The sequence below is a fragment of the Acromyrmex echinatior genome, chromosome 14 (assembly GCF_024713525.1).
Source record: "Acromyrmex echinatior isolate Ae372 chromosome 14, ASM2471352v2, whole genome shotgun sequence".
NCBI lineage: Eukaryota > Metazoa > Arthropoda > Insecta > Hymenoptera > Formicidae > Acromyrmex > Acromyrmex echinatior.
This window is the reverse complement of record NC_141865.1, coordinates 921,155-933,361: the sequence shown is the minus strand read 5'-3', so window position 1 is coordinate 933,361 and position 12,207 is coordinate 921,155. Positions and strand designations below refer to the sequence as shown.

General features: G+C 36.5%; 1 protein-coding gene across 2 annotated transcripts in view; it reads right to left on the bottom strand.

The window, feature by feature from the left end:
- Positions 1 to 12,207, bottom strand: part of Drgx (Dorsal root ganglia homeobox) — a 70,892-nt gene that overhangs the window by 13,437 nt on the left and 45,248 nt on the right. For both annotated transcript variants that reach the window (XM_087413627.1, XM_011053723.2), the window contains 2 exons: positions 9,534 to 9,765; positions 1,963 to 2,168 (listed from right to left, as the gene is read on the bottom strand). In XM_087413627.1, the coding sequence (XP_087269753.1) occupies positions 1,963 to 2,168; positions 9,534 to 9,618 (291 nt within the window). In that variant the 5' untranslated portion in view covers positions 9,619 to 9,765. The remainder of the gene's footprint in view (positions 1 to 1,962; positions 2,169 to 9,533; positions 9,766 to 12,207) is intronic.

Here is a 12,207-nt window from a genome sequence, read left to right as displayed (position 1 = left end):
TTGGCGTCTGTCGAGAAATCAAAAGCCGCCATTGGTAATCAGATATCCTCTGCAGATGTTCCGACAGGATTTTAGGCTGGAATCGCTGTTACGCTGCAGGGATTCTCAGCGCGAATTACAACGGCGTGAGTAAATATGGCCGTGAGGACGTAGCCTGCAGGAGTACAAAGTAATCCCGGAGATTACCGGCTTACTCTGTCAGAAGATTACGTCAGGTCGAGGGTGTCAGCGCGCCTCTTGGGGGTCCTGCAGGGCCCCTCGCCCCCACCCCCGCCCTCCCGCCCTGCCCGATTTCACCCCTCTGGTACATACGCTTTCGCTCTTGCGGCAACACCGTACGGCCGCAGACAATCGATCATAGTTACCGTCTTTTACAGATTTTCTTTTTAATTTTCAAATCTGCAGTTATTGAATCTAAAATATATTTTCATCCTGACTAAATTTCGCGCGTTTTCCCCCATCTATGTCGCGTACATACATCATATGTACGCATACGTCATACATAAAATATATGGCGCGTTATTTTTCGTACGAATAAATTATAAATATGGCAATTTTTTTAAATCCGGGAGTGGCAAAGGACAAAAATCGATTAAAAAAAAAAAAAAGAAAAAAAAATTGTCGAAATTCCGCTTTGGATTGCAGAAATCCGGTTTACGCATATTTTTTCGCGATATAATCATTTGGATACTAATGGATACGTAGGCGGGTAATACGTTCTATTGTGTGTTCCATGAAATATTACAGCGAAAACATGCAGCGCGAAAAATGTTCTCGGAATTTCTCTACTTAACGCTACGAAGGCAGACAAAAAATTATCGGGTTGCCGCGCGTAATTTTCTCATCGCATTAAAACGCGGAATCCAATCTCAATGCGCTGAGACGCATTAAAAGATTAAGCTCGCTGCTGCCAATGCTCGGACGCGAGCATGCGAACATTCTGTGAAGTTTTAATGCACGTGCTTTCATGTTATCGAATAAACGTGATTATACAACGTGATTAGCATACTTTCAAGTAACCTGTTTTAATATATCCTTAAATATAATGCACACAGTGCTTCTGCCATGAATTTGTTCATCTCCCTTATTCTAATGGATCTTTTTTTGTAATTTAATCGGATTACGGACATTATTATATTATATGCGGCAAGATACTTTGCGAGAACTGACGAAATACAATTGAATAAAAAGTAAATAATTATGTTAATAATAATTCAACGACACACACGGCTACTTTTAGTATACTTGAAACATCATAATCTGAAAAAAGTCTAATGAGGTTGTAGGATTTTGCGAAATTTAAGGGATATATCAATTGCGTTATCTTTATACTAATTCTTTCCGTTAATAATGATTTAAAGTAAAAACAAATTAAAAGAAAAAGGGTAGAAATGTATTAATAAATTATCATGAACTTTAATAACATGCCGGCTAACAAACGTTCCGATCACGATTATCACTGCTCACAAAATAAAATTTAAACGATAAAAAATATAATGTAAAGTCGACAATTATAGTTGTACAATGCGAAGTATATTTTAAAATCTTCGATCGACTTTACTCATAATAATTTATTAAGACATCTTTACTTATCTACCGATTTGTTTATAGGTAAAATTTCTGCTCGGCTCGCAGCCCTTTTTCTTTTAACTTGTTTTTAAATTATTGAGCCATTATATAGATTTAAAGTAAGTTACAGTTCAAAATATATACGAATTTTGTTTTTTTGCGAAGCATATAATCAGTTATTAAATTATTATATGAACAAATTTACGTACTAATTAATTTTCTGGCTCACATTATCCCATTTTTATTTTTCTTTTAATTTGAAACATTGGTGAATCCTTATACTTATCTTATTTATCGTTAAGAAATGTAATTATGGAGGACAAGTGGATTAGGATTGAAAAATTGGATTTTGATGAAAAGAAAGCTCTCCGCGATTGTTATTGTTACACTCACCTGCACTCTGGCTTCCGTGAGATTAATTTTCATGGCCAGATCTTCCCTCGTAAAGACGTCCGGGTAGTGAGTCTGCGCAAAGGCGGACTCGAGTTCCTCCAGTTGCTGAAGGGTGAAAGTTGTCCTGTTTCGACGCTGTTTCCTCCGCACGAAGGAATCCTCGCCAACTCCGTGTAGCGCTGGGTGATAGGCGGAGTAACTAGTATCTGTAACGAGCAATCCGGAAGGAATTGTCAAGTGTTTTTAGAATATCGCTTTTAGTAATTCTTAACACAATGATAATTTTCGCGCAAATTTTATTTTCTGAAACTCTAACTGCAAAGAACTATTGTCGATACACACAAGTAATAATAACGAATCGAATGATAATAAATAAATGATATAATATAATAATAGATAAAAATATATTCGATTGAATATAAAAGAAAAAAAATATGTCGAATTAATTTTTATTAAGTTTAATTATATAATACGTTTTCGTAATTAATATTGATAATATATGTTGTGTCAATATAAAGAAAATATTTTTCTTTCAAAGGGACGAGTTCGACAAAGTTTCACCTTTTAATTCTTGATAGATTCGAATTTGCAAAGTTCCAGGAGAACTTAGTTCGGTACTCCGCATATTTGCCTGTGCTTGACTAGGGTTTGCGAAACTCGGAAACTTCAAGAAACTTGTGAGTTACTGACAATCTCGCGGAATTTTCAAATTTATACGGCAAGCGTTATTGCAAAATAAAATGATCAACATAATTCCTCGCTTTTTCACGGTAGTTTACATTAGTGCTTATCAATGTAAATAAGTTGTATCAGATTTTATAACTCACAAAATAAGAGCCGTACGTAGTAAACAAAGACGTACGCTCATTCATATTCGTTTACTTAATTCAATTTTAATTGAATTTAATTTAGCAAGTGTAATAATTAATTTCTTCGTATCGAGAAGTATATCTTCTCTATTATGATTTTCTATCTTTTGGAATAATCTATCTATCTTTTTTAATAGTATAATTTATTTAAAATAAACCTGAAAATTTTCAGATAAAAAAGGGGTAAAAATATATAAAGCGACTTACTTTACCATCATATTTAGATAGTCACATCTATTTTCATCTAAACAATTTTCGTAAACTGTCTTAATCATTTCAAATGTGTTTTATGTTAAACTTAAAAAATTATTTTAATAAATTATTGTTTGCTACGTCATTGATTTGAATATAACTAAAAAATAAAATAAGGTCCCACATTTTATCATGTTACCCTCAATATATTCAAATACTGCAACAAAAAGATTTACAAGTATCATCATCGATGCTCGATTCAATATTTCAACAACTGATTATCAATGTACAATTATATTATTTTTCTGTTGTACTTCGGTACGACAGCAGCACGCACATTTTATTTCGCCACTGCAATTATACGAGCAGACAGAGCATGTTAATTAAAAATGTTGAGCGAAACGTGGTTAACTGTGATCGCGTACACGGAGGATCGAAAAGTGAAGCGCCGATAAAGGCATCGTTCGGATACGCGCGTATACAACGAGACGCGAAGTGGGAGCAGACGTTACGAAGCGGCCGGAACCGCTCATCAATGATGCAGAGCAATCAGCGCAATTAATTACCGCGGCGCTAAGCCGGGGCTTAGCGAAAAACACAAATTAATTTCCTAAGCTCATAAAAATTCATGCCACTCTCTCTCCGCCGTCCGGCCGTCTCTCTTTCACTCGCGCACAATGTCTCCTCTCCTTCCTCTCTTTTACTCTCTTCCCTTTATGCCGCCTCTCTCTCTCTCTCTCTTTCGTTCTTTCTCTCCCTTTCATCCTCTCGACACAGAGGATAATAACGGCGACAGAAAGAGAGAGAGGGGGGGGAGGAGGGGGAGGGAAAGCGAGATAGGGATAACGACGAACGCGCGATGGTGTTGCACCATCAACGATACAGTCGCATGGTTGCATCCACAGGCGTGCATCGAGATACTTCGCCTCGATGCCGCTGAACTTTCATAACTGTCACGGACGTGCAATTATACGCTACGGTCGCTGCGATCTCCCGTATCGTTTGCAAAATTAATATCAATGAGAATCCGCGAGGATTTTCGCTCTAAACCAACCCACGCGAAAATAAACGATTCGAGCTTCCCGGACCGCCGGTATTTTATCAGGGCGTTTAACGACGTTGCGGACTCGTGGATGCACTTAAAACTTTGTTTCCGCTCGTGCTCCCGCTTGCACGATTATCGTACCAATACAGATTTATTTTAATAGATATCCGAATGATATTGCGGTCGTTTTTCACATAACCATCCAGAAAATTACTGTAGATCTAACTAAGAAGCGACGATTATGTATATCTTTTCATCCGATAATATAATTGAACGGTTTTTCGCGGAAAACCAAACAATTATGAAATATTAAATTTTCATGTAACACAAAAATTTTATCTTCAAACCGTTTGTTATGTATATATAAGATGAAATAAAATTTGATAATTTTTCTCCAGATATAGGAGTAGATATAAGAATAAAGTTTCAAGTTTGGATTATCTAATATTTTGGGGATCGTAGAATTTAAAAAGAAAAATAAAAAATTTCTGGACTTTTTTGATTCTTGTGGAAAGTTTCATTACCTATTTACTTCATAATAGACGATAAAGAACGTTATTACATTTGTGTTGGAAACTCACGTTTCTGTTAACTGTTTGTGTTGAATTTTTTAACATATTCGAATGTTAATTTAACATAACGTGATTATGTCATTTAAATTTTTGTATTAAATTGATATTCAACGTTTTTTAGTGTCAAAATGACACAATTTATGAGTGAGTGAAAAATAATGTATTTTAAAGCGTAAATTCTAAGATGAATAAATGAAATACGTGTTAATTTAACATGTCACAAATGTTAATTATACTAAAAAAATATACTTCCACAGTTTGTTTACAAACTGTGTTAGGATTATCTTTTTCTTGATCATTTTTTTACATGAGATTTGTCCTGTTTTCTGGTATTTATCTTATATTAAATAAACACAAAAATTGGGGTGGACGGTTTGGGAAATGTAAAATGTGTTATATTCGACATAAAAAAAAAGTTTCCAACAGTATATGTTATACACACGTATTTTTTTCATAATATTAATAATCCATACAGCACATATAACTCATACCTTCAACGGATGCCCCAAAGACATTCTAAAGACGTCCACAGGACATTCCTGAAAAGTTTAAGAATATCTCAAGGATGTCTTTCGGATAAAATGTGTTGTATGGAAATAATAAAAACGAAGAAAGTAATATTATTTAAAGTACGAAGCAATTATTGTTTTACTTATAAAAGTTTACAAATTGATCTTAACAAAAACATCCTTTACAAGTGTTAAACTCATCGATCTTATATTTCCCATTTAATTTTTGTCAGAATAAAATTGATCACTATATAGCGATATTGATAGAGAATGACTTGATGCCGTAGCCCAGATATTTTTTAATGAATTTATTCAAGTTTTGTGGGAAAACTTTGTGGAAGCCCTTCAATTTATTCACACATTTTACGCATATGTCGAAATCTTTTAAACGTTTCGAATAAACAATTCGATTTTAGAAGATAGAAGAGAAATTTCGTGCGTAATGTCAAATTAATGAACCACGAAGCTGTACAGTGATCCTGTGAAATACACCACGACATGTAAAAATTCTTGATCCACATTCTTGTCATATCGATAAGCAACGACTGTCGTTGTTGCTGCGGCTGCAAAATAAAACAAAGATAGAGAAGTGAATCGGGCGTCGACCGCGGCGGCTAAATAAATTTGCCGATGCCCCAAACTGAAATCCACTCAAGATCTTAGATTAGAGTCGGTCCGAAGTAAAGCCCGGATCCAGACAACTCGTACAACTCATCGGGAGTCGGTCTGATCCAATTTATTAGTAGCATCCCGGGTATGGAAGAGAGAGAAAGAGAGGGAGAGAGAGAGGGGGAGGAGGGGAAGGAAACCTGGCGACTTTCGTGCTTGGGACTCGCTTGCATCTTCTTTTCGTGACACACTTTGTCGTTTTGTTGACACTTGTTTGCCTTACAGAAAACGCAAAGGGAGACGATCAATTTTTCGCGCATGGAAAGCATGAAACATCATTTATTCACGTGTGTTTCTTACGAGAAGTAGCACATCTTTTCTGAATAGGATTTAATGTACTTTTAATGTAGAAATCATTGCCTAAAGCTACTGGATTTCATTCTCTCATGCGTACAGCCTTTACCTTTTTATTTCTTTAAATCTTTTGTACAATATTATGGCATGGACATTGGTACGTGTAATCAGATTTTTATAAATCAATTTAAATAAGTTAAAATATAACAGAAATTTAATATGAAATGATAAATCGGGAAAATAAAAAATATTCTTTACGTAGAATCTTGTTTTCGGGAAAAGATCGAATCGGACTCAAATTGATGTAAAATAGCTGCAATTTCACTTGCTCCATCTTTGACTTCACATTTTCACACACATAGACATGCTGACGAGCGACTCAAAATTATTCCAAACGCGGGTCACGATCCTCCATGATCGTCCGTATCCGTTGCACTTGCGAAATGCAGGTTTCGAAGGCAGCCCAAGAGAAGGGAGGGACAGTGGTGGACCCGTGGAAAAACTACACGTAGAGAACGAAATCTAATGACACCCCGACCGTTACTAATGACGCTAACGAGGTAGTTAGATGTTAGAGCGAATGTCGGTGGGTCTGGACCGTGGGCCGAGGGAACCCACTTACCGACTTATCACGTAGTTACCTAATCTGTTTATCCCAACGGGGGGTAGAGGAGGCTGAGAGAGAGAGAGAGAGAGAGAGGGAGAAGGAGCCAGCGGGGACCAGGGGAGACAGACGAGGGGAGCAATCGGGAACTGGAAGGGTGCCCGGACGTCCCTGAGGACACCATTCCCCTAGACCCCTCCCCCGTCTACCTCGACTCCCTGTTCGATCATCTACCAGAGTGTGAGAAAGAGAAACAAAGACAGAGACAAAGATCGCTGCCTCTCACATTTATGAGCCTCAATAGGTGTTTTAAAGAGAATATAAAGAATAGCGGGAGGCTACACTTCTCACGTTCTTGGATTTATTTGTGATGTTAGGTTTGGATGAAGGGTGGAAATAGCAATAATTTTTAGGATATATATATATATTATATACGTATAAATTGAAATTGATAGAACAACGGGATTTGGCTACATAGTAAAAAAAAATTGGGTATTTGTGTTGGAAACGGTCCACTCACATTCTGTGTTAACAGGTTGTGTTGAATTTTTTAACATATTCGAGTGTTAATTTAACGTAAGTTTATGAGTTTATTATTGTATTGTGTACGTGAACAAATTACATAAAAAATTGTTGTAATTTCAAACGTAAATTCTAAGATAATGAATGAATAAAATGTGTATTGATTTAACATATTATAAATGTTAATTTTACAGAAAAAAATATACTTCTACGGTTTGTTTATTTATTTGAATAGATGATTTGGGATATGTGAAATGTGTTAAATTTAATAAATTTTCAATGGCATACAAATCCGGTATCGAGAATATGTTTGGAAGAAAGAGAGATTTTTAGGAATTCTATTATTACATAAACAGAATTTTTTGTATTAATGAATTGCTTTTTTGGATATTTTAGAACTTAGATTGTCTCTTTCTCGATTTTGATTTTAAATAAGAAAAATATTAGGTTTTATTAATCATAACTTTTTGCTTTTTTTCCTGACGAAAATATATAAAATATAGTTATTAAAAACATTATATATAGTTGTAGAGTATTCATTAATATCTCACTTTATATTTTGGTTTTCAGTTCGAAACATTTTCTTTATTTATCGGACATTATTCTATTAAAGTTTTAACTATTAGAAATTTTGAAAATTACATGATCACAATAAAGGAAAAATAACTTTATTGACAATAAAAAATTTACTCATCAATCAAAAATTATTTTTTATTACTTTTTTTATTTATTTTTTATAATTTATTTTTTTATCATTAAAAATGAAAAAGTAAATAAAAAAATTGCAGGGGGATTAAACTTTCTCCTGGATACATCCATGACTACGAATATTACTAAACCTGATTAACGATGTCATATAAACGTAGTCTTTATCAAATTTTCATCAGAGATAAAAAAAAAAGAGAATAATATATTTATAAAAAAATCTTTTCTCTTAATACATATTATATTAATACAAATCTATAATAATTCAAATCGTTCCGTATTTTTAAAAAATCGATATTATATTCGTCATAATTAAGAACGATAGGAAATTTTTGAAATTAAATGAATATTTTTCTTTCCGGAAAAAATCTTGTATTCACAAAATAAAATCTTGCGGTCCTAATTCGATAACGATAAATGGCCGGATAACCGTTAACCGGATACGTTAGAGTGATTGTCGCGGCTTGACAGATCACGCCAGGCTGAAATTCGTCATCTGGAATGGGACGCGACTTGGAAAACGATCAGTGAATAGGCAAACTGCCGTCAAAGTTCTGAGTAGCGACTCGACTCGACTGCCGACGGGACGCGGTTTAACTGGAAGTTGGCTCGAAGTGCAAATTAAGTTTAGCGGCCGTCCAGTTTGTAGCGTCCACTTTGCGTAACTCGGTCTAGTCGGTAATGTAACTTCATCGATGTGTTCCGCTAGAGCAAGTGCCAGTACAATCAGTCTGTCCCCCTCATCTTCCCCCCAAGTCTCTTTCCCTGCTGTATACCCGGTGTCTCTTTCTGTCTATCGATTGCGCTTGTTTTCTTCGTGTTTTTCTCCTTTTTCAGGAATTTTCTTTCTTCACGTCGTTCCTTTTGTCAAAATTGTCTCGTAGGATTTCTCTCAAGAAATAATTATATTTATATATATATATACATCTTAAGGAATTCACAATTTGAAATTTGAAGGTGAAAAAATAACAAGATTGATTATATTTATATATCTAGAATTTATGTACATATGGCTTATTTGCTACAACAATGACATAACTCAAAAAAGCAAAGTTTTCCAGAAAATGAATTTCAATGTTGAATAATAAAAATATTACACTATTAATTTTGAAATATAATTTTGGTATAATAATCGATTATATAATAGTAAAATTAATGTGTACGTTTTTTTGCAGCCTACGTTCTCTCTTATTTTTTTTTTTTGATTCCGTTCATTTTCTACAAGCAATTCAAAATGACAACTTTTGAGTTACGTCTTTGTAACAAAGAAGTGATAGCATCAGGAATATAATATTTCCTTTCGTTTACTATCTATTCCTTCATTAAAGTTTTCCAGAAGTTTCACAGGAATTTTCAGTGGGAAAGATTGCTGTTCAAAACTATCCCCCTTTTCCTTTTTCTCATCGAGAATAGCCACGCATAAATCTAAAAATGTCCTCGTAACATTTTATAGCGATTTAGCATGGCACGCCTTTCGCCAATCGAGACGCGATCGAAAGTCGACGAGGGGGCGAAAAAGGAAGATAAAAAAAATATACATATCGTGTGCGTGCGCGCCCGCAGGGCGGGGGGAATCAAATTTTTACTTACAGGGGTGAGTAGGGGCGAAGGGATACTCCAGGGATGGCGGTAATCGCGGCGCTGGGAGGCCCGGGGGGCAGTGGTAGCAGAACATGCCTCCGGCCCTGGCCACGCCGCCCCCCGGCCCGCCGGCCCCTCCCGCGCCAGCACCCGGCACCTGCGGTTGACTCGACTGTTGTTGCTGTTGCTGCTGTTGCTGGTGGTGGTTATTGTTCGGCTGGTGGGCGTGGACCGCGCCAATCTGCAAGCACACGTCAGTGTCAGTTGATTTCATGATCTCTTCTGCAGTAAAAAAAAAGAGAGAGAGAGAAAGATTGTTCCGATCGAATTTTTTTTCACAATTGCAGGGCTTTGGGTGGAAATGTGCTTGGAGATAAGTATCTTTTGCTTATCGTTTTAATAAATTATTATATATAATTGACAATGAGAGGAAAAAGTTTCGTATTTGTTTATGACTGCGTGATAAAATAATTATTGCTAGAAGGTCCATTTTTACAGTTATCATGCTATAATGTTAGAAATATTAATAATTACATTTACAATTCGACATACCAAAAGGAGTACAATCATGGTCTGTATATTTTTATATTTATTTGGAATTCTTTTATCTGAATCGTTACCTATTTGTTACCATCATTATAAATAAGTTTAAAAGGTTCTTGAAACAATTTATAATGAATGTTATAGATCAATTTTTATATAATGGTTAATAAGGTGCCTAATATTTTTAACCTTAAGGCTGCATATAGTTGGCACCAAAAATAATTATCAATTAGAGTATAATAACCATAAAAATAGAGATTCTAATCTGTTATTTCATCATGCAATTATTGTCATGAGTACGAAACACTTCTCTCGGTGCGTCAAGATTAAAGCTCTATACGAGTATCTTCAACAGTTTATTAAGATATTTATAACTATATGAAGAAAAAAAAAATCAATAATTTGTAATTTATATCGTCGAAGAAATAAGATTTCTATCATGTCACGATTGCGAAAAGTTCGACAAACTTTCGTGAAATTAAATAATAGATATATCTCTAATCGCCTTATGGCATGACCAACCCTCCATCCGGTCAGATTTTTCTGGACCCGTTGTTGTGCACATACAGGGATATCGCGTATTGGCCTTTGGAAAACGGAGCATTGAAGCCACTTCCGATTTCGCCGTGCAACGCGCGGATTTTCGAAAGCGGGGTGAAACATGATTAAGAGGGAGCGCGACAGCGGCGTGCTGCAGCGGGGTGGGCGGTTATACAAGGGAGTGCGGGGGGGGGGGAGTTGGAGAGGGCGAGGACGCGGAGGGGAACGGATGGGTGGCCGATTACGCCAATCCCCATTAGAGGGATTGTAAACTCGCGTAAATAAATAATGTATGTATCGGCGAGAGAGGAGCTGGTGCACGCGGGATGAGAGAGAGAGAGAGAGAGAGAGAGAGAGAGAGAGGCGGCGCGACGCGTAGAGGGCTCTTTGCCTAAGCAGGCATCGGTCGTGGAACTTAATAAACGGCGGAGTTATCAATTTATAATGGGTCGGCATGTCGCGCATGCGCGTGCCTACGGGGCCCCCGCCGTTTCTCTCTCGTTATATAACGGCGTGCACGCGAGTGGCTTTAGAGAACCGGTGTACACTAACTATACCCCTTCGGTCCCCCTCATCACCAGCGACCACCTACCTCCCCCGGCCACCCGCGCTTGCTGTTGGCCCCCTCCCGTTATCTCTGCGCGACTGTTTATCTCGCTCACTCCATCATGATGTCTCCCCTTCATCTCTCGCTTCTCCCTTTATCCGCCTGCTACTGCACTATGTCTCTCCTCCTCTCTTTGCGGCTCTCCGGTACGAAGGGACAAATTGAATTTTAGATCATGGCGTGTTCCTGTGGGGTCCGCGAATAGAGAAGGACAGAGAGAAAGATCGAGAGAGAGAGAGAGCGAGAGAGAGAGAGCGAGAGAGAGAGAGAGAAGGGAGGGAGGAGGCAGAAGAGCAGAGGCGGACGTAGAGATGATACTAATTGAAATTTGAAATTGATATTAGCGAATTATTACCCCTCTCCCGTCGTTCTGCTTGGCCCAACGCAATTACCGCCGCGTGTCGGGTATCAAAAGTAATTGCTGCCAAACTTAACAAAATTCGAGCAATTCTCGTTTCGGCCGTCTGACCTCCGGCGAAAACGACGCGCAGGATGCAGTCAGCCTTTTCTCCCTTCTCTGCATACACGTTTAAACGTACTCCTACAGAATATACTTTTAACGTTATACGAAATCGTGTTAGCTGTCCGTACTAGTGTGCTCCCTATAAAAGCAGACACTCTTGATACTTCTCAAAATCAATTAAATCAAGCGCCCTTCAATGGGCAATTTTAAAGAATTTTATTATTTGCTCGTCTTTTAATTTAGCAAATTTTTAATATTTTTAAATAGCTGAAATATATTACGAACGATTAAATTATCATTTATGTATAGCTTTGGCTAAAAATATTAGGTACTTATGTTTTTTAAATTTATTTAGAATTCTTTTACCTACATTGTTTCCAGCTCTATATAAGTTTAAAAGATTCTTGAAACAAAGGATAATTTACAATAAATGTCACAAATCAATTTTTGAGTTGAAACTTTAAATAATAGTTAATAAGATGCCTAATATTTTTTTTTTTTAGTCAAGGCTGTTGTATAATATAGATATT